At 36.9% G+C, this 23,177-nt stretch overlaps 5 protein-coding genes across 5 annotated transcripts in view; 1 reads left to right on the plus strand and 4 right to left on the minus strand.

Moving 5' to 3' along the window:
* Positions 1-23,177, minus strand: part of kl-2 (dynein heavy chain 2, axonemal kl-2) — a 79,013-nt gene that overhangs the window by 43,634 nt on the left and 12,202 nt on the right. The window contains exons 16-32 of the mRNA XM_076118136.1: positions 22,948-23,144; positions 22,467-22,628; positions 22,145-22,262; positions 21,912-22,066; positions 21,591-21,766; positions 21,219-21,386; positions 20,968-21,135; positions 20,496-20,721; positions 19,971-20,090; positions 19,737-19,870; positions 19,375-19,645; positions 15,450-15,593; positions 14,177-14,275; positions 13,506-13,725; positions 12,820-12,982; positions 12,226-12,404; positions 10,849-11,041 (exon numbers count right to left, since the gene is read on the minus strand). Of these exons, the coding sequence (XP_075974251.1) occupies positions 10,849-11,041; positions 12,226-12,404; positions 12,820-12,982; positions 13,506-13,725; positions 14,177-14,275; positions 15,450-15,593; positions 19,375-19,645; positions 19,737-19,870; positions 19,971-20,090; positions 20,496-20,721; positions 20,968-21,135; positions 21,219-21,386; positions 21,591-21,766; positions 21,912-22,066; positions 22,145-22,262; positions 22,467-22,628; positions 22,948-23,144 (2,893 nt within the window). The remainder of the gene's footprint in view (positions 1-10,848; positions 11,042-12,225; positions 12,405-12,819; positions 12,983-13,505; positions 13,726-14,176; positions 14,276-15,449; positions 15,594-19,374; positions 19,646-19,736; positions 19,871-19,970; positions 20,091-20,495; positions 20,722-20,967; positions 21,136-21,218; positions 21,387-21,590; positions 21,767-21,911; positions 22,067-22,144; positions 22,263-22,466; positions 22,629-22,947; positions 23,145-23,177) is intronic.
* LOC142975351 (lysozyme-like) lies at positions 3,745-4,431 on the minus strand. Its single transcript, XM_076118139.1, has 3 exons — positions 4,218-4,431; positions 3,974-4,132; positions 3,745-3,888 (listed from the first exon to the last, which is right to left on the minus strand). The coding sequence occupies exons 1-3, from the start codon at positions 4,348-4,350 to the stop codon at positions 3,755-3,757; spliced, it is 426 nt and encodes a 141-aa protein (XP_075974254.1). The 5' UTR covers positions 4,351-4,431; the 3' UTR covers positions 3,745-3,754.
* On the plus strand, positions 5,344-6,045 carry LOC142975353 (lysozyme-like). Its single transcript, XM_076118142.1, has 3 exons — positions 5,344-5,555; positions 5,641-5,799; positions 5,889-6,045. Exons 1-3 carry the CDS (start codon positions 5,423-5,425, stop codon positions 6,020-6,022), a joined length of 426 nt encoding a protein of 141 aa, XP_075974257.1. The 5' UTR covers positions 5,344-5,422; the 3' UTR covers positions 6,023-6,045.
* LOC142975354 (lysozyme-like) lies at positions 7,936-8,706 on the minus strand. Its single transcript, XM_076118143.1, has 3 exons — positions 8,490-8,706; positions 8,250-8,408; positions 7,936-8,164 (listed from the first exon to the last, which is right to left on the minus strand). The coding sequence occupies exons 1-3, from the start codon at positions 8,620-8,622 to the stop codon at positions 8,031-8,033; spliced, it is 426 nt and encodes a 141-aa protein (XP_075974258.1). The 5' UTR covers positions 8,623-8,706; the 3' UTR covers positions 7,936-8,030.
* On the minus strand, positions 15,712-18,561 carry LOC142975350 (uncharacterized). The gene is made up of 3 exons (XM_076118138.1): positions 18,348-18,561; positions 16,774-17,043; positions 15,712-16,257 (listed from the first exon to the last, which is right to left on the minus strand). The coding sequence occupies exons 1-3, from the start codon at positions 18,414-18,416 to the stop codon at positions 16,072-16,074; spliced, it is 525 nt and encodes a 174-aa protein (XP_075974253.1). The 5' UTR covers positions 18,417-18,561; the 3' UTR covers positions 15,712-16,071.

Raw genomic sequence — 23,177 nt, forward strand, 5'->3', positions numbered from 1 at the left:
AGACAGACAGACAGAGTTACTTTCGCATTTATAATATTAGTATGGATAATATAGGGTTTCAAAGAGTAGCCAAAAGTTAATGGTTTTGTTATTATAAGCGTAATAATCTTTCCACGTGAGGGTCCATTTTGAACGCAGGTATGGAAAATAATACAATGTTTTTCTTGTAATTTCTTGTGTCCGCAATTTTTGCTTGGCATTATCTTACATTTTGGCGTAAAGACTTTTTCTTTAGTGCCCTTAGTTTATCCGGTACAAGTGGACCCTCAATCCTCTATGTGCGGATTGAGGGTCCAACTTTAAAGCCCATAATTCCCTTATTTGATTTTCACAAAATCTGGTTCCAACTTTCACAATTCTTTGGGAATGTTCACTAAATCCTGAACATGTTTTCAAAGAAATTCGAGAGAGTGGCCCTCAGAGCACACGCACATAAACTATTAACTACTCGATGGAAAATATTATTTTGACACTTTTTATGATAGACTCTTTGTTTTTTTTTTCTTTGACTTGACATTTGCCAATAACAGCCATAACATTACGAGTATGTGTAAGCATGTATTAAGAGTCCCGTTTGACCCGAGCGAAGCCAGGTTTATCTAGTTATAACATAATTTGATTGTTGAATTATTCGGATTAGTGGATATTACGAGTATATCCACAAATTATTCCGCATACTATTTTCATTATTTTATTATCACAGCAAAATAATAACAGCAGTCATGGAATTGAAAGCCATCGTCATCCAAAAGAATGTGTAATGTAATAAAATCATAAACAACAACAAAAAAATACGCTTGGTATGTACAATGTGGACGGATGCCAACAGTTACAAGGTCTCATAATAAAAGGCACGTGTAGTCTACCAGCCACTTAATATCTGCTACGAACCGTAGCCTCGTAGACGACACTGCAACGAGTTGACAACTTTATCTTCCCAAAAATGATTTAATCATAATTTGGAGTTACAAGTGCATCTATCATTTAAGACCAAATCTGGATACAGGAGTTAAAAACAGTTTTTGCTTATCATCGTAACAATGAGCATGTTGTTACATGCTCATTTGTACGATGATAAGCAAAAACTGATTAACAAAATAGGATATTCAGAAAACTTTCCCAATGCCCAATTTTATTGCACGGCTGGTAAAGCACTACAAAATGAAGTATATTTAGGTGATAGTCACTGCATGCACTTACACGCTGCGAGTAATGCAGGCATCCTATGAGTTATATCATAATCAAAATCAAATCATTTATTCATTTAGGTCAAGTGCTGACGCTTATGATAGTCAATGATACAGAGAGTGAATTTACCGCCAGTTCGGAAGGTAGGGCCAATGAGAAGAGCTGGCAAGAAACTCCTGGCCACTCTTTTTAATCGCCAAATGATTTTAACAATATTTATGCTGGTATAAAACATTGATGATGTAAGTAGCTGCTACCTACCAACACTACCGAACACACTTTGGTCATAACATAAATTAAATCAATATATTAAGGTGCTAATAAACAAGATATAAATAGTATTGGAAGCATGATGGGAGCATCTACCCACATAATAATATAAATGAAATCATAAGAGGCATTTCAAGAGCATACTGTGGTAAAGGAAGTACAGTTAGTGAAACGTAGTTGCTTAAAAAAAAATTATGGCAGTCACCACACCCAGGACGACCAGTCACCCCAAGCAGCACCCGTTCACGAGTATGACGCGTGGACCAGCCATCACCCCCTTCGCACATATTAGAGGGAAGGGGGTGACCCGGCACACGACGCCGCCGCAAGCAATGACATTTTAGTGAGCATGACGAACCTTGGCATGGGAGCCCACCATTTCAATGAAAAAAAAGAAAAATGAATACCACTGAGACTCGTGCAATACCTCTCTGTTACAGAGTTGAAATGACTGATTAATGTTTATACAATGCAAAGATGTATATATAAATATATAGATATTTAATCTCGATTTCTGTAGGACGCGTAACTAACTAATCCCATGTTTTCTTATCCATTAAGTAATCGTCAACCTTATAATAACCCCTTTTAATAAGATGATCTTTAACAACTACTTTGAATTTTTGTTGGGGAAGATCCATAACACTGCTAGGGAGTTTGTTATACAACCGAACACCAAGACCTGCAAATGAGTTGTGTACTTTTTGCAATCTATTGCAGGGACCTACTAATTTGTGCTTATTTCTGGTATTAATGTTATGAATGTCACTATTCTTAGCAAACGAATTTATGTTTTGTTTGATGAACATCAAATTCGCAAAAATATACTGTGATGCCACCGTCAGTATGCCTATTTTTATATATATATATATATAATCTTCCAAGCTTTAGTAAATTATTTGCAACTATTCTAATGTTATACGTTCGTAACTCATTTTTCCGAAAATTTGGCAGTCTAGTAAAATCTGGCTAAGTCGAACCTGTTATCCAGGTACCAATCATATCTTAAGATATTTAGTTGGAGTACAAACATATTCGGGATTGCCCACTGAACTTTTCACTCGTTTACATAAAGGTTCTTTTGTCGGTAAAATCATCGTCATTAACCTTTTAACCGCCCGACTTTTTATCAGTAGGCGTGCTCCCAGCGCCCGGCACATTGAATCGAACTATAAATACCTACAACAAATAGGGTTGCTGTAGGTAAATTTTTCGATGTCGATATTTCGCTATAATAATGATATTTGTAGTTACGAGCTTGGTAAACTAACAACTACGTACATATTTACCTACTACTGTATACTCTATGAACATATCCGACATTTTTTGTAAGCAAATAAAACATCAATCGATTTATCAGTAGGTATTTAATTAAATTAAGTATTCTTATACTGAACTATAACTATACCAAATGAACCTCGCCTTTTCATTTCTCAGTAGTACCTAATCAGTCTAACAATTACAAGTAACATTTTTCAATAATAGGTTTAGAAAATATAAACTTACTAACTTACTCACAAAAACACGCGCAACACTAATGGGAAATTCCATACGGCTCAACTCGGTTGTGACGTCATGAACGGTCGTGTTTATCCGACACAGGCGCTGACGATACTGGCGAAAAGAACACAGTCAAGGGATGGGAATTCGCCTTCATAGTTGTCGATACAAAAATAACTAAATCGCTAATTTCTTACATAAATATGGATTTACACAGAACAAAAATAACACGTTATTAAATAACAATTACTTAATGTACTTTTTTTATTTAATAACTTGGTATTTAATATAATATTTTTGTTTATGCATATTCCATAACTTATAAATTCTAACATTATGTCTCATCACTACTGTCGGATAAATACGACATAGGCGTTCGAAGTTAATACACTTTCTCCGGGATAATATTAGTAAATTTACCTTAATTGAAATAGTATTTTATTTTGTTTCTTGATATAGTAAATCTGAATTATAACACTAAATAAAAGGTTGAATAGATAAACTTTAGAAAAAGATATGTATTTTAGGCTAAAACATCGTAATACGTTCAGAAATTGGATATATAATGCACAGGGTTTCGTGTCGGATAAATCCGACACAGGCGGAATAAGCCCGATTTTTTTTGTCGGATAAATCCGACTCAGGCGGTGAAAAGGTTAAAGTTTTAATAACGATTTATATTTTGTTAATATATATTACTATTTATCTATAGGGTAAACAAACAATAAGGTTAATTTAAAAATGTATATTTATTAAAATTATTTCTTAACCTAATAAATGATGATGAATGGTGTGTTTAGCACTTGCTAATATCGGGCAGCGGCTTGCCCCTGCACTTGTTGATCCAGCCGTACCACGCGTTGAAGTTGTGACGTCGGAATATGATCTTGGCGCAGTTGGACGCCCTCGTGATGTTGTCCGTGATCAGATCTGCAAGTGACACGTGCACATGTAACATCAGCTGCTCCACATAGTGAGTGACATAGTGCGTCATGTATGTATGTATGTATGTTACCTCTACATCTAACGTTGCAGTCCTTGCCGGGCGAGCTGCCGGTGCTGCACCAGTACCTGTCGTTGATCTGGAACAGGCCCCAGTCCCGCGAGCCGTTACTGTTCACTGGACCTATCACCGCCGTGTTGCGACTGCTCTCTGCCTCGATCAGACACACCCCTGCGATACGACAAACATTGTTATACATACTACAAACTCAGCTTCATATAATAACAGCACAAAACAACTCTCGGTATATACTTACAATCACGCAGCTGGTTCGCGGGGAAGCCTTGTCTCCTCAGTTCCTGCACCAAGCCGCATCTCGTGAACACTTTGGCTTCGCTCTGCGCACAGAGAGCTGCTACAACGAGCACGACTATCATGTACTTGTGCATGTTTACCGCGACTGATACTGTCAGCTATACAGAGATGATACAACGCGAGTGTGCGCTACTCACTGCGAGTCACTGTCTGAGCTACTGCACACACCACACTTTATATATAAATCGCTATTTGTACCTGACAGCAGCTGATTTTATCTATGTGGGTGACAAAAACACAAAAGCGATTATCAAATTTGTTTTGCCAATTAATAATTACAATACATGTGTCATAAAAAGTTGTAATATTAAACTGCCTCTGTGGCGCGGTCGGTAGTATATGCGGCTGCCGTGCGAGAGGTCTCGGGTTCGAATCCTGGGTCGGGCCAAAAAGTCTTTTGTAAGATTTTCTGTTAAGAATTTCTTAGAGATTGCCCGGAGTTGGGAAGTTGAGGTCGAAGACCTCCGTGCCTCGAAAAGCACGTAAAGCCGTCGGTCCTGCGCCTGACCTCTCACTGGTTGTGTCGGTTATCCGTCCCACCGGACTATGAGAGTGATGGAATAGAGAGTGTACCTGTGTATTGTGCACACACTTGGACACTATAAACAAAGTCCTGCACAGATGGCCAGTTTCAATGAAACTGACCGCCGTAGCCGTATCGGCTAGCAGGACTATTATTAATATTAAAGATATCACCCTAGCCTTTGTATTTTTAATGACGTCAAACAGTTAAATGGGTTTCAATTTCAAGTAAGAAGTATTACACTTAAGTGTCGACAATTAACATAAATCAGTTTAAACAAGGGCTTGTTTAAGACGTGTAGAATTTATTTAAAAGAAATCTGTGACTTCTATATTTGTTTTAACAATGAAATAATAAGTGTAAACACAAAGCAAATAAAATTGTTTACCGTATTATTTTGTTTCGCACTGATTTTTTATTTTCTCCGTGTTTCACCCACATAGATACAGCGGAATCCCCGCATGTGTTTGCTCAATGAGCTTTTATCAGTATGTTAGATATTGTACTGACAGCGATTTATATATAAAGTGTATCATGTGCAGTAGCTCAGACAGAACTCGCAGTGAGTAGCGCACACTCGTTGTATCATCTCTGTATAGCTGACAGTATCAGTCGCGGTAAACATGCACAAGTACATGATAGTCGTGCTCGTTGTAGCAGCTCTCTGTGCGCAGAGCGAAGCCAAAGTGTTCACGAGATGCGGCTTGGTGCAGGAACTGAGGAGACAAGGCTTCCCGGCGAACCAGCTGCGTGATTGTAAGTATATAGCGAGAGTTGTCGTGTGCTGTTATTATAAGAAGCCGAGTTTGTAGTATGTATAACAATGTCTGTCGTATCGTAGGGGTGTGTCTGATCGAGGCAGAGAGCAGTCGCAACACGGCGGTGATAGGTCCAGTGAACAGTAACGGCTCGCGGGACTGGGGCCTGTTCCAGATCAACGACAGGTACTGGTGCAGCACCGGCAGCTCGCCCGGCAAGGACTGCAACGTTAGATGTAGAGGTAACATACATACATACATACATACATGACGCACTATGTCACTCACTATGTGGAGCAGCTGATGTTACATGTGCACGTGTCACTTGCAGATCTGATCACGGACAACATCACGAGGGCGTCCAACTGCGCCAAGATCATATTCCGACGTCACAACTTCAACGCGTGGTACGGCTGGATCAACAAGTGCAGGGGCAAGCCGCTGCCCGATATTAGCAAGTGCTGAACATGCACCATTTATAATTTAGTATAAGGATAATATCCATAAATATACATTTTTAAATAAACTTTTGTTTCTATTACTAAACACATGTAACTATAATACTTGTCTTACAAAGAAGACTAAGATGTAGTACTTTAGCTCATCAACAACAATGTTAAATTTAAGTAAAAGCTTGTAGTCAACTTCACTAGCAACATAAATAAAGTAAAAAAGTAATGAATAGAGTCTACTCTAGCTAGAAGCAAGTAGATAATTTAGGATACTTTAGCCTAAGATTTGACTTGGATAGTTTTTAACAGTAAACCAAAATCAATTATGAACAGTTACTTGCCTATGACATATAAATGATTAGAAGACTAAAGTCGCTTCCCGCGTCTTTCCCTATGTCTGTATGTATGTTTGCAACAACTTTTTTATAGATAGGGTGATTCAAGAGAAAGGTTTTTGTGTAAAAGTTGTGAAGGACTTTTTTTTTCAAATAACTGTTTAACCGGGCGTAGCCGGGGCGGCCCGCTAGTAGTTAAACATACTTCATGCAGAACCAGTCGCACTATGACATAGACTACAAAAATGTTTATGGGCTTGTTTTGTTAGCTCTTTTTATTTTTAGAACTTCGCTAAAGTCTACTTACCCCCGGTTTCTGAGTACATTTTGCGGTAGTTTTTCTATTCAATAGCGTTTTTTGTATGAGTTTCAACGCTATTGAATAGATAAACTACCGCAAAATGTACTCACACACTCTATAAAACCACTATACATTTTTCCGTAAGGATCAGCGCAGACCGAGAGGAGCGCAGCGGAGAGGACTTTTTTAACGCACTTGAAAATCAACTTCAATATTATTAAAATAAAGTGCATAAGTGCTTGAACCTGACAAAAAATGCTCGCGCGTCCTCGAGGATGCGCGGGTATCCCCGCGCGGCATCGCGTCGCCAGCGGCATCGTACGAGAATTTCAATGTTGTTACTGAGTTTAAAGAGGGAGAACGTCATTTTTATTCTTCTTTAGCCAAAAGGGCAATTATAATAATGGCCCAGTCCGCCATCGTTGACGAACTTTCACGACAAACTAGCATGTTTAATGTAGAGTGGTAAACCAGAACGCTTTCATCGCGCCGGCTCGCGCAGTCGCGAGCATGCTCGAGCATACGCGAGCCGTAAAGAAAATGCCCGAGACCGCGCGAGGATTATTCCTCTCTGTCTGCGCTGGGCCTAACAATAATCCTCGTATATCAAGGAATATTATATAAAAAAGAATTTGCGAAATCGGTTTATTTAGCGATTATTTTTTATATTACAGATTAATTACAATGCCTTTATTATTCAGTGGTGCCAAAGCGATAAATGAAACAACTCGTAGCTGTTCGCATGCTACGATGCTACGACTCGTAGCAGATACCTAGTATTAAGTAGATGACAACGTGCATCTTATTATAAAATCTCGTAAGTATTTACGTAGACACTCGTCTACATTACTCAAATAATATTTAGACGATACAAAGTCAGTCCATTAAATTAAACATTTTTCCGAAAGGCTTTTCTAAACGAGGCAGCTGTTTTAAACATACTTATTTACGCATTTGTTGTGATAAATAATAATATAACTAAGTTTACTAAATGGTTTGTGTATATAATCGAAATATCTTTAAGCCCTAATCATTTAACGTTATAACTAAATTATGTTCTAAAGTGTGAACAATTTGATTTGGGTAAGTATAAATGTTACTTCAATTTTATATTATTTTCATAACCGTTTATTACTGACACTTCAGATCTCATGTTTATCATTTCAAATATTATTTACCTACATTGAAAAGTATCCATTATTTAGACAATGAAAAGAGGGTAAAATTTAATATCCTAGATCGTCGTGATGTCCGATTTATTCAGCTAAACAGTAAAATCAAAAGAATGTATAGAAGATGAATAGTCTTTATTCTCGTACAATACTGATACTTAAATCTAAATTACATGATATTAATGAAGTATTACAACAGTCAGTAGTGCATGTTTAGCACTTGCTAATATCAGGCAGCGGCTTGCCCCTGCACTTGTTGATCCAGCCGTACCACGCGTTGAAGTTGTGACGTCGGAATATGATCTTGGCGCAGTTGGACGCCCTCGTGATGTTGTCCGTGATCAGATCTGCAAGTGACACGTGCACATGTAACATCAGCTGCTCCACATAGTGAGTGACATAGTGCGTCATGTATGTATGTATGTATGTTACCTCTACATCTAACGTTGCAGTCCTTGCCGGGCGAGCTGCCGGTGCTGCACCAGTACCTGTCGTTGATCTGGAACAGGCCCCAGTCCCGCGAGCCGTTACTGTTCACTGGACCTATCACCGCCGTGTTGCGACTGCTCTCTGCCTCGATCAGACACACCCCTGCGATACGACAAACATTGTTACACATACTACAAACACAGCTTCATACACAGCAGACAACAACTCTCGGTATATACTTACAATCACGCAGCTGGTTCGCCGGGAAGCCTTGTCTCCTCAGTTCCTGCACCAAGCCGCATCTCGTGAACACTTTGGCTTCGCTCTGCGCACAGAGAGCTGCTACAACGAGCACGACTATCATGTACTTGTGCATGTTTACCGCGACTGATACTGTCAGCTATACAGAGATGATACAACGCGAGTGTGCGCTACTCACTGCGAGTTCTGTCTGAGCTACTGCACACACCACACTTTATATATAACGGTTATCAGGCTGAGCTTAGAATAGTCATACTACCTTCAAGTGTGGGGGATTCCGTCTTATCTATGTAGGTGACACAACGCTAATGAACTCGATGTCAACTTATTATTGCATTAATTTGGCCACAAAACCTACCTATGCACAGATAAGCTAATGTTTTCAAAACATTGTCATAACAATTTGTAGTAGGTATATGAGACTCAAAATCAGGCCTCTTTTCCTTATTTTGAACATAATATTTATAAAGTATTATGGGAAGATTTACATTAATACTAAATTAGTATATATTTCTCACAATTATATTATAATGCATGTTTTATTAGATTTATATGTGTACAGAATATTTGTGTATTGATAAACAGGTATATCAACTGATAGATAACAGACAACATTTTTATTAGACTACAAAATGTCAATCATTATAAAAATATCCAGGAAAAAAGACTTGCATACCACGCTATGTAACAATCAATAAAATAACTAACCATAAAAAAGACTGTACGCATCTAACGTAGCAAAATCCTAATAGATTATACGCTCTACGTGTAACGTGCACGAAACAAGCGGTACGTGCACTCTACCAACGATACGAGTCAAGCACAGTCATTTAAGATTTTTAAGCGCTTTTATAAATTAGTTATGCTGATTTTTTTAACCCATTACTGTCCAACTGCTGGGCAAGGGTCTCCTCCCAAACGAGGGAGGAGTTAGGCCTTGAGATCACCACGCTGCCAAGTGCGGGAGGGGGACTTTGCATGCTCTCAATAAATGTGTTAAACAAATATTAGGCCTGCAAGGTTTCCTCACCATGTTTTCCTTCACCGTTAGAGCAAGTGATTTGTAGGGATAAGGATTCAATTATTTTTAGGTCCCTGCCTACTCCCATAGGAAAATGATTTTATGTATGTAAAGACAGCATAAAGGACGTGGAAGAAATAAGTAAATAATATTATGTTATTTCCGGTTACAATTAAAGATAACGAAATGCAATAAATCAGTTTTTACTGACCTAATATCGCTTCAGATACGTAAAAAGATAAAATATTAAGTCTATCATAAAGATTCACTTACCTACTTAATCTTCAATTAAACTGATTATCACTGATATCTATGCACTGATAAAAATGTATTTTTATAGTATATTTTCATAATATTTTGATGAGTAAGTAATTACCATATTAACAATAGTAGGTTATCTTTTGTATCGATTACCTTAATTTACATCTGATTAGGGACTTTTTATGAATGAAAGTAGAAAACAAACGTGTAGCAACACGATTAAACGAAAGGTTTAGCTTATTCATTTCACTTCTGAGTCATGTATGTTATAATAAAATGTATTGTGTAAACGGAAAGTCTACAAAAGTCACCTTATTGCTATATACCAGGCACGTTATCAAACTAAAGCTATTGGGGAAACTATATTTCCAATTAGACAAGCACAATAGCATTAACCAATCCAGTAATAGAACAGAGCAAGAATCCTATGAATAATTATTAGCTTATAAAATAGGTACTTACCTATGTGACTTATTCTAGTATAGTAATTTTATAAAACTTACCTTTGATATAATAATTGCAGCTACATCACATATAACTTGATGATAGAATAGGTACTTCGAAGGAAAAGTCAAAATATTAAGAACACATCCACAAAAAGCAAAATAGTCCCGCAAAAAAATAGTTTTAGTATAGAATTACCGGGGAATAACCTAACTTACACACAAACCGTTATCTTTAGGCAAATATAAGGATTAACTCTTAATTAGACGCAGGTGAAGTCCGAAATAACTAGACTATGAGTCACATAAAAGCGAACATGTAGCCTTTTTTAAGTATCAAACAAGGAAGAAGAAATAGCGATTAAAGGATAAGGATAATAATTCTTAACGTTAGTTAACGCGGATACTAAACATTTATATTAACAAAGTTTGTTACTGTTAACAAACATCTCTTTGTTGACCTCCAGCTAATCTTTTAAAACTTTTTTTAGAATTCATTTCACGATGATAAATGTGACTTTTGGTATACGGAAAATCTGGCCCACTAGTTCAAACATTTAAACGTTTTTTAAGCTATATCTACAGCTAGCAACAAACTTACATCCTACCTACTTACCCAGGGTTCATAGTGATGAAGATCCCGCAGTTGCCGTCCAGCTTGATATCGAAACCTTCGAAGAAGAACCGCTTCTGGAACAGCGAGAGCGCGAGCAGCACCGCCAGGATCTGTTGCGCGACCACAGAGAGCACTTCTATGTTGATGCGGTTGAACTCGTCGAAACAGCCCCAGCAACCACTTTGGGCGATACCTGGCAAAGAATAATTAATGGTTAGTTTGGTATAGTGCAGCTGAAACTTTCAGACTTTTGCTTATATGAGAGGCCATTGCAAAGAGCACAATAAAAAATAGGGAGTCTAACAGCAATATAATACATAACCAAAAAAAAAATGGAAGATTCCTTCCTTGCAAAGAGGCGGGCGTTCTATCACTATTTACTAACTCTGAGACTGTTGGACAGTTCGAATCAGCTTAATAGGAAAAAAAACCTTAATCCCAAATTTTTTTGACAAAGGAATTTCTCCAAAAGATGCCATATCCCTACAACAGCTCAATGGACTCAAGACATAGCCTTGCCTTACTTTGCCAGGTGACTAGATGATCAGATGACTCAAAGGACAAATCCTGACATTAGGACAGTCATCTATTATTATATTGGCTTATTTTTTTAATTTACACTTAGTAACACACATACCTACTTACACCATTCTAATTCCCTCTATTATTCACCCATAAACCAACAAACAGATTACAACACGGCTTATTTTCATTCCTTATCATTCTTTGTTGTCTGCATTGTCATACTTAATTATGTTTTTTCCTCATAAGATCTAGATATGCACATATTTTTATAATTAAACACATGTTTTCCAACTTCCGCATTTTGATCAAATATTTTAACCGAATTATTTCTGTCAACGAAAATAGCAACAAAACGAATTTGAAACGAGCTTCTCTCTAAATATCAAATAACAATTGACAACATGGTGCAGTGGTTATGTTTGTCACCGCGCTGTTAAAATCGAAGGTGGATCAGGTATGTTGTTTTGCAGGTTTCTTTGAACTTTGTGACGTCCCATCGAAAATTATTTCATGATATGGAAGAAGTCTAAAGCTTGCTACTCACATAGGTATCTATTCGGGTCGGCACGTTCGGCTCGACAATGTTTATCGAACAACAAAACCAACGCGGCAATTACTGCACTAGTTCGGCTTGTGCCAATCGGGTGTTTTCTTCGGGTCCGATTCGGTTTAAACATTCAAGTGCGGCGATGTCGACATTTTTCCTAAACATTCATCTACACTTATTCGGTTTTGTCGCCCGGCTAGGCCGATTAATGCCAAACAGAATATCTGTGTAGTAAGGCTCATATAGAAGTATTTTCTGTACTTCTAAGCTTACAAGCCACGAGTACCTATACTTCTTCTACTCACCCGCATAAGTCTTAGCCATGGACTTATAGTCGAGTCCATCAGAACAGTTGGTGACGACCACCCATCGGGCGAGCGCTCGGCCCAGGTCCTTCACTGTCTCCGTCTTGCCCGTACCTGCCGGACCTTGGGGACTGCCGCCGCGGAACAGGTTCAGTGCTGTTGTTAGTGTTATGTAGCACCTGGGGAAAAGTATATACAGATTTATTTAAAAGATTATTATCCTGAGTTACTAGGACTTTACAAACATACAAGTCTGAAGGCACGGGATCAAATCTAAAAGCTTATTGTGAATATATTTCTTACGTGCACGAATTGAACCTAAGAATTAGTACCTATAGTGATAGCAACGAGACGACTACATTATGTCGACATAAATAATCTTTGAATAGAAAATGGTAGCGTAGAAACAAACAAGTAGTTAGGTATTATTATTAACTATCAATTATATTCATTTATTTCAATCATTTCAGCAAACTAGCAAAGTATAAGTTGTTTATTATAATTAAAAAGATTAATAGTTCAGAAATCACTAGCACAGATACCATAATAGGCAAAAGTAAAAAGGTCTAGCTAAAATAACCGCATATTTCATACCTGTCAGTAAGCGGTGTTATAACCAGCCGGCCAGAGTTGCCGATATACTCATACGTGTATATAGAGTTAGTGTTAGTCTGTCTGATGTAACAATCCTCGCGCTCGCGGTCCCAGTAGAACTTCAGTTGAGAAAACCACTCGAATGCCGATACGTTCATACACCCTGGAATAAATACATGATACCTATAACAGACAATGCTACTAATATTATAAATGCGCAAGTTTGTGAGAATATTTGTTACTGTTTCACTCAAAAACTACCGAACAGATTCTTATACAATTTGGTACACACGTGGTTTTCAACCTAGATCATCACATAGGATATTTTTTACCCCAAGAAATCTATTCACGAGGGCGAAGTCGCGGGCAGTAGCTTAGCTAGAGACATTCTAGCTGAAATTCACCTACGACTTAGCTTCATTGAAAGCAAGCAACTGTGCAGAACTCTGAGTATATGCTCTTATTTCATTCCATCAGGTACATTCTCTTTTCCATCACTCTCATAGTCCGGTGGGACAGTAGACACCACAGATACGACCCACTACCAATGGCTTTGCGTGTTATCCGAGACGCGAGTGTCTACGACATCAACTTCCTGATTCCAGATAAATTCACCTTGATTTATTGTACGAGAATAATTAGAATTTCCGGTCCTTATAAAATTAGGCATTAGATCTCTAACTTACCCATTTTATACATCCTTTCCACAGTATCTCTAGAATGTATTTCAATGACACACAGTGCATTGACCTTAGCTCGTAGAATCTTCGAGATCTCCTTCCTGGACATAGCCTGAAGTGTCGATAGGATCTGGTTCTGCTTCTTACGTAGCTTCTTTAGAGGTTTCTTCTCCTTCATGAGCTCGCAGCGGCAGAGGGTACGAGTGCAGTCGGAGGTCCATTGGATCTGGGGTAAAGGGAAGGAGATGGAAATGGACCGTGTCAGTTTTGTGATATTTAGGAGTGGGTGGGTTAGGCTTTGACCACCACGCTGACCAACTGCGGATTAGAATAGGTAGGATTAAATTACGACAGGTACTAATCAGCTTTTCATCAGCCAGCTCGAGATCAGTACGTTGAATTCAGTTATCTAATAAACTCGGTCTTTAGAGCAATAAGTAGTGATAGGTATGTCAGGATCCTCTCGCTCGGTACAGGAGTTCACTCTAACCTGAGATCCATTTGATAACTCTTTAATCAATCGATGATAGATATCGATAATCTACAAATTCAGGCTGAAGAACTGTATAGGTAGTAACTTCGCAAAAAATATTTACTTTTAGTTTTTAGGTAGTTTTAAATGTACAATGCTAGCTAATTTTTATTGTAGAATATCTCGCTTCAGTAATGTAACAAACCTTGCTGCAAGTAATTCCTAGTTGTCCAGGCCAGTCGTTGATCCACCCTTCTCGTTGATACCGACACTTTCTCAACGCAGCTCGAGTCAGTATCAGTTGCTAAAACAACATCAGACATAATATAGTCAGAGCTCTAGCTCTTATTACTAACTACTCACATACTGACACTACACAACTAGGTTGACTGTTATTTTTTTTATGATTCTAAAGACAAGTTATTGTGGACTACCTACAAAATTTTCGATTATTTTGAAAGTGATATACAAAGTCCCACTAATTAATAATGGTCATTTTCTACTATAATTCACTAAGTAAAAATTAAGTGTAAGTCGCGATTTTCAGAAAGCATTTTCAGACTTATACTAACAATAAACTAATTACAAACAACACAAAGGAGAATGGGCACTCCTGGGCTGTCGGCGGCCATTAATGAAAGTAGTGTCAAATTAAAGTAATGATAACTAGGAACAACTTTTACTAAGAACGTTTCGCTGCAATCCTTTCAGGAAACAATATATTGACATGTAAATATAATGGAATTTCATAGAACAAATACGATTATTTCGTGTCTGTAATGCATTTAATGTTGTGTAATAACGTTACATCTTCTTATAACGATTGCAATGCCATCAAAATGAACAATAATCGTAACTCGTATCTATCTATCATATGGCTTACCTAGTTTCAAAGTTGTTCAAGCCGACCGAATGTTATCTTAGTTGACAACAACCGGGACCGACTTTTTACGTGCCCTCGGAAGCACGGAGAAGCTCAGTTCAAATACCACAATGCGGTCACCCATCTATAGAATGACCGCGCCAACGGTTGCTTAACCAACAGATCGTTTACCGACCAGTGAGCGCAACTGGCTATGAACGCCTCGTTTTTAAGCTGAGCATTCAAGACAGATAAGTCATCTCAGTGAATATATTATACAAGAGCAAGTTGTTTACTTGTTACGATATTTATATATTTACATGTTATGATTGTTCGAATATTAATAATGTCTACATTTGTATGCAATAATATAAATAGTACTTTTTATTTAATCTCCGAATATAAGCCAAAAATATGTTTTTATACTATTAAAAGTGCTCAAAAACAAAAATGTATTTTGTTCATCATATAAGTGCGTCGCGGCAATAAAACTTCTACACGGTAATTATAGGACTAAACTACATTAAAAAAACAAAAAATCAAGTTTGGCCGCGGGTCGCCCAGGCTCCATAGTATTTTGCCCATTCTCCTTTATTCATAATACGGAATTCTTTACATCTCTAAGCACAATTCTCATGGTATGTTCAAGATTGAGCAGCCAGATCTCAGCTGGGCCATCCAATATAACATTATACTTCCATTCCACACATTCTCCATCTTCTGACATCATAGCTTTAGCTACTGGTACACCCAGAGCATTCTGGAAAATTGTGGAACTATTAATAGGGGTCTTTTACTAGGAAACATAATTAAGTAGGTTCAGGATATGTAAAAATATGATTAATTAAACACAAAGCTGAAGGGTAAATGAAACAAGCTTTTTCTTGTAACATCATTTATTAACACTCCCAATTTTAACAAAACCTGTTTCTTAAATCATAAATGATATTTATTTCCATAAGAAGCACCAATGAAACTCCCTTCTGGGTTCACTTATGGTAGTAGAAAGTAATTTATCTGCAATATAGCCAAATGGCCGCCTAAAATGAATTTGTAGCCAATAGTTGTTTATCTGTTCATCCAATTAGTTTTCTTTAAAAGAAATTATAATAGTATCTAAAATTTATCATTGGAAATTAAACAGTCTTATAGACCAAATCACAGGTACTAATACAGCTCTTGTAATGTGACCTGGTCCACCACTTATAAAATTTTGACTCCATCATTTTATCAGTCTATCACTTCTCTTTATCCACATATCTTCCATGAATGACTCCGTGTAGCTGTTCAGGTAATGTCAACAAAACTTTTTGTATGGCCTTCTTGTCTCCATCTGAACGACAAGACCAGACTAGATGCAGGTATTCATTGAGTAAGCCTTTAGCTTGTGATGTTGGATGGTACATTAGCAGGATGAGTAGAGCCTGTAATAAAGGTAATAAAGTAGTTAGAAATCTGTAACTTTTTATAGTCACCTAATTGTAGGAAACTGGAACATTTTTTGAATATTACTTTTAAGAGATTTTTACTTTTTCAGAATACCTATGTATTTTAGTATAGAATACATGATAGTATAGAATACATGATCTAGATTATCTTGCCAATGATTTGATTTTAGGAATCGCTTAATGCTGTTTTTAAACCATCTTATTATTGTTGATCTACATATCATAATTTCAAGCATACTGAATTATCTAACTAATTTAGGTTATTTATTATTTTTATATAAATATAGGTACTTAATAACCCATGGTTTTTTAAAATTACTATAATGTCAGTGGACTTATTATACCTCCCTACTTAGGAGGTATCAATTTGATTTGTCTACACTCTCAGATTTAAGTTTCAACCATTACAATAGAAAACTATGCTAATATGTTAGGAGAATTAAGCAAATACAATTACTTTTGTTACTATTTAAATAACTTCAAAATACTCACCCTCACATACAAAGCAGCTTCATTAATATCCTTCCAATCATGCTCCCAAGGGGGGCACTTCTTCAACAAATACAGCAATCTTCCCCAATTATGAGAATATATCGCTTTACAACAAGCCATCCTATACGCAGTCTTGAACTTACGATCACAGAATATATTGTACTTGTTACCGCTCATTTTACTCTGTTGAACTTTGACAAGGTTTCGCTTACAATATGATTGGATCGGGTCGAATTCTAGCGGAGTTTCCATTAGATCAATCACCTTTCTCTGAAATTTCCAATTTTGTATTAAATATTTGCAATTGAGGAGTTTTAGCAGTTCAATTTTATTATAATAAGGGAAAATGTACGTAAACATAACCTCTACGTGTTTCGTAATGTTTTTTTAATGTTTAATTCAGATGGCATGGGAAACGGTTGGAGTGTAGCAAAGGGTGTGCAAGGCGATTAGGACTTAGAAAAATTTTCACGATTTTTGAAAAATTCATTAATCGTGTTTCTTTTGCTTTTATCGTATAGATTGGCTAAAAATAAGCACTTTTTGCCCCTTGAGTTTTTTTGATCCGACCCACCGTTTGCCGACAAAATGGGTTTGAAGTTCTCTCGTTACTATAGGAAGCTGGACTTAGAAAATTTTTCGACGAAAATTAAAAAGTCTCAAAATGTTGCTGTTTTTGGTTTTTATCGTATAGATTGGCTAAAAATAAACACTTTTTATCCCTTGGAATTTTTTGATCAGATCAACCGTTCGCCGACAAAATCAAAATGAAAGTCCAAAAACGGAGTTTTTGGCAAACCGACATGGGTAGGTTAGGTTAGAAGGCTGAGGTGGGAGCGAGCGAAGCGAAGCTCCCACCTCAGCCTTCGTGGTTATTTTTTTTTAAACCACCCAGAAGGAGGAGCCCCGCGAAGCGGGGCTCCGGCGACATGCTGTAATATCAAAAGAGACGAAAAGTAAATAAATGGGACTTCGAAGATGTCGCCGGAGCCCCGCTTCGCGGGGCTCCTCCTTCTGGGTGGTTTAAAAAAAAATAACCACGAAGGCTGAGGTGGGAGCTTCGCTTCGCTCGCTCCCACCTCAGCCTTCTAACCTAACCTACCCATGTCGGTTTACCAAAAACTTCGTTTTTGGACTTTCATTTTGATTTTGTCGGCGAACGGTTGATCTGATCAAAAAATTCCAAGGGATAAAAAGTGTTTATTTTTAGCCAATCTATACGATAAAAACCAAAAACAGCAACATTTTGAGACTTTTTAATTTTCGTCGAAAAATTTTCTAAGTCCAGCTTCCTATAGTAACGAGAGAACTTCAAACCCATTTTGTCGGCGAACGGTGGGTCGGATCAAAAAAATTCAAGGGGCAAAAAGTGCTTATTTTTAGCCAATCTATACGATAAAAGCAAAAGAAATACAATATATAACATTTTTGAAAATTTTCGAAATTTTTTCTAAGTCCTAGTCGCCTTGCACACCCTTTGCTACACTCCAACCTGGGAAACTTATTAAATGCGTTTGTATTCAATTTTATTAAGTAATAAGTATAGGAATTAGTAAAATAAAGTGTATATTTACCATTGTACTCATCGGCACGAAGTGACAATTTTCCAAAACATCTTTTAGATTCACGTTTCTCGCCAACATTGTGAATGTATCACCACAAGCAAGTTACGCACTTTCAATAAATATAAATTGTTAGAATGTATTCTTTTCTGAATAAAACAGTTTTATTGTGTTTGTGTTATTTGTTTACAAAATTTTCAACGTGCTCGAAATCACGCGCGAAATATCAAACCTTTGACATTCGAATTTGACATTTACATGCTGCCAGGTTTCGAAACTTTTTTCTACCATAAACAAAACATATTTTTTAATCACGATAAGGCAGTAAATCTCGCGTTTTTTAATATTGAAACTTTTATAGATCGATTCTTAAGCCCAACGCACACGACGCTTGTTTTGCTGCTAGATAGCTTGCTAGAATTTGCCGCTGGGTTCGAAGTTGGCTGTGGCGCTGGGTGCGCTGATGGCTCCCTTGGTAGGTTGGCTTCACACGGTGCTTGTCGCTAGGCGTGCATCGAAGTGATATTAAATTGATTTCTCAAATTGTGAAACTTGGTTGAGCACTCTTTTGCCGTCACGGTTGGCTTTAACCCCAAAACTGCGTTCCTCACTCTATCAAGAGCCTCAGTTCGAAGACGCTTGTTGTGGTAATTCGGAGTATTTGTTGCATACAAACACGGTTCTTCTTTGTATGCGTCAATTAAAGCATTAATTTGCTCCGGAGACCACCTTTGCGACATATTTTTTCAACAACAGAGCACGAAAAATAGCACACGTTCTATCATCGACAGCCAGCACGCAACCTCGCTGCAGAGCCAGCAGTGACGTCACTTTCTCGCAGCGCTGCCAGCAGAGTAGCCAGCAGAGGGCCCCGCAAGCAATCCAGCAGCAAAACAAGCGTCGTGTGCAGCGGGCTTTAATCTTATGTCATAACAAGTAATTAGACCTTATGTCATCATTTGATCAGGTGAGTCGGTGGCGAAAAAATACGAAAGGGATGGATGTAGGCATATTGTCAAGTGATCAAAAATATAATTACCTTATCAATTCTTATCTTATTCACATTATCAAATAACTTTTTCAAGTGCACTTGAATAAGTTGTGGCTTTTTCGAATTGCCTAGAATCTCAAGAAGATCGTCGTTGGATATGAAATAAAATCTTGGAAACAGTTGCCTTTTCGTTTCTAAATATTTTTCCAATGCTCGAAGGATCCCATCTAGATTATCCACCATCTGATTAAGCTTATTAAAGACGTATGGTGCAGGCTTATATAAACACGCATCGACTGCGTTAGTTCCAGCGTGCATGCTGTATTAAAAATTGAATCAATCAGTTACAAATTACTGTCGCAAAAACAATGGCTATTAAATAGCAAAAAATACACATTATTATTTCTTACTTGAAAGTAATTTCTGTCCAATCGGCAGTCAACTGATCAAATATGAGCACTTCAGTAGGTAATTGCTTCCTAATGTCTTCACCGGCAAAAATAGTTTCAAGGTAAAGATACCGCCGTTGCACTTGTAAAGAAATCTAGTCATAAAAGAATATCTCAATATTAAGTAGGTACATATTATATTAAATGCAATTCAGATACTATTTCGATTCCACAATAATGCTATTTGCTGCTTACTTCAATACACTCGGCCACGTATCCTAAAGATTTTTCCCAATAGTCTACTTGTTTGATGAACGGTTCAACATATTTTGTTGATTTCATTGACGAAAGCTGAACTTGATGGTCTTCGAGGAACTGTCAAAAACGCTTGGTATAAATAACTTTATTGAGAAGCAAAAGTAACGATCGGTATGACAATACTTTCCAAAAAAAACTAATTTGCATTATTAAAGTGTTTGAGTTTACTGAACTTATAGAAACACTAGCTGACCCGCGCAACTTCGCTTGCGCCACATAAGAGAGAATGGGTCATAATTTTCCCCGTTTTTGTAACATTTTTTACTGTTACTCTGCTCCTATTGGTCATAGCGTGTTGATATATAGCCTATAGCCTTCCTCGATAAATGGACTATCCAACACTGAAAGAATTTTTCAAATCGGACCAGTAGTTCCTGAAATTAGCGCGTTCAAACAAACGAACTCTTCAGCTTTATAATATTAGTATAATATTAGTATAGATTATTCATTAGTTAATCGGACCTGCATAACATCGTCAACGGCTTTAATCCGATACATATCTCCTTTATGATGTTGCATTTCATACGTAGTATTTTTCCATACTTCGGTAATAGTTTTTAATCCATTCTCAATGTTCAACTCCATAGTAGCCGCGTTAGATATCTCGGCTATGTCTTCAGCATATGCTTGGAAGTTCAAACGCATAATCAGTTCTAGCTTGAAGTCGTCAGAGTATTGATCAAATTCTCTGTTAGGAACAGGTAATTTAATATAAATATATTAAAAGGAATAGGATTAAAGATTGTTTGTTCGATTAATTATCTAAAGAAATGGAATAATGGTAAGGAAATTCTTTACGTATGGAAAGTATTTGGTAGTGAAACGAATTTAGATGTTTTTGTTTTATTGTGAGGAATGAAAATGACATAATAATATCTTTCGAAAATACCTATGTCTACTGACAAACTATTCAATAATATAGGCATTATCTTACACTCCCATAAGCTCTTTAATTCTATCCCAATGACGTTCCCTCATGCAAGGGTTCTTCAAATCACCAATCAAAGGTAAAGTTCTTCTAAAAGCATCTACTTTAACGCGAGTAGTATCAATAATGTCCCAGCCTTTGTCTTTTAGCTGTCGTGATAACCGATTGAAGTTTCTGCAAAAGTATTTACAAATAGTATTAAAATAAGGATATAAAGCGATCAATATTGTAGAAGAATCATAATTTGGTACTCTTACCTAAACAAATTCATAACATTTTCCTCCATTTCTTCAGTTTCCATTTCCCAGAACGTTTGATTCTTATATTTCTCCCAAGACTCCTCCCATTGGAACACTAAGCCCCAGACTTCCTCCAGTTTCTCCAGCTCCTTTTCCATTTTCTGAAGATCCAGATTCACTGGTGTCCTATCAAAAAAAAAAAATGTAGTAGCACCTTCAAGTTACTAGATATATCCTTGAGCGACTGCTACTCTATTGTATCCTATAGTCGCTCTTCTTGCAATCTAACATGATGCGAATAACTATTATCACTATTTATCACACTGCTAAATTATAATATTAGATGGATGAATATGAGTAACGATCACTGATAATGTCATTTTTATTTACGTCAAATTAAAAACGGCAAGTCCATCACGTATATTCTGTTCTTGAGCACGTAAAGCATTAAGTTGGTCTCTGAAAGCTTTCAACTGCGACAGTGCGTCTTTACCAGAAATATCAGAACTTATTGGAGACGACTTATAGAAATCATCACAGAAATCTTTAGCTGCTTCTTTGAATTCCTGTTGCAAAGAAAGCAAAAAATGTGAGAGGCAAATTAGCGTCATAAATCTTCGAATTCACTGATAAGTCTTACAATTTACCGTGCTTAGAACTTTTAAGGTAGCTCACTGATATTAAAAAATCTTTTGAGTTATTTCAGGTTACCTCTGCTTGCTCCAGAAGCTCAGCTTTGAACTTGTCCTTATTCAGTTCAAGGGCTTTCTTAGCTTCTTCAAGTAAATTCAAATAGTTAGCCCATAATTCAGGAATGGTTTCGTGACGGGTCACCATGTCTGAGCTTAGTTCGACCTCGAATTTTCCTAAATTACAACCAAATATAAATCATGTAATAATCATTAAACATTATTTATTTATTATATTTGATTATAAACACATACCTAATGTTACCATTTGATCAGTAATAGGCGGGAACGTTTTCTCAACTCGACCCAAATCACTAATCAAACGCTCATACGTAGCTATAGCTGTTGCCAGCTCCTTCAAGTCAGATGGCATCTATAAACAAAAAGGTTTTATCACTCTTCTATATGCCCTGTACTACAGAAAAAACGACTGAAATAACAATAGAATGATTACTAATTGCATAAAAACTTGTACATATTTTACATGGATTAGGATGGAGACTTCTCATTACTCAAATTTCTTTACGATGACTACTAAACGGCGAATGTAAACATTTAATTTTGTTTTCTAACTTACCTTCATAGCATCCTCGCTACTTTTCTCAACATAATTATAGACAACATCAATGTTGTACTCCGTTATTGTTCTCAATAATTCACCCAATTTCGTTTGCCAAACCATGCAGTGAGCGATTATAGACTTCTTTATCTCACTTGAATTCAAGGTAACGAAATGTATCTAAAATTTAAGATTTTTGACAATTATTAAATATGAATGACGGGCTTCAAAGCCCCCGACGTTTTTTATATCTATACTCTATACTAATATTATAAAGCTGCGCGGGTCAGCTAGTAATAAAATATTATTTAACCCTTTCGGATGGGAAATTTCCATACATCCTCTCTTAGTGCTACTCTACAGTTTCTAAGGAATCTTCATACTAAACTTTAACTTTCTACGCTCAGTAGTTTCGGCTGTGTTTTGTCCACCATTCAGCGAGTCAGCAATGGAAGATTTTTTTTAAATTATAGATATATTGACGATTATGAATAATTACCTGATTAACTGTTTCTTGTATCTGGACGGAGTTAGCTAAATTACTGTAATTAATAATAAGTTGCTCAAATTCCAGTGCAGTATGTCCTTCTTCGCGGTACTTGACCAAAAACTCATCTTTGTTCACTTTCCATATGTGCGAATATGGATCCCACATCTTTAAATGTTCGCTTATAAGCTGTATATTAAATTCAATTTCTACGACAAATAAACTATAAGTAATAAGGTATA

This window comes from Anticarsia gemmatalis, chromosome 9 (assembly GCF_050436995.1).
Source record: "Anticarsia gemmatalis isolate Benzon Research Colony breed Stoneville strain chromosome 9, ilAntGemm2 primary, whole genome shotgun sequence".
In the NCBI taxonomy this organism is placed as follows: Eukaryota; Metazoa; Arthropoda; class Insecta; order Lepidoptera; family Erebidae; genus Anticarsia; species Anticarsia gemmatalis.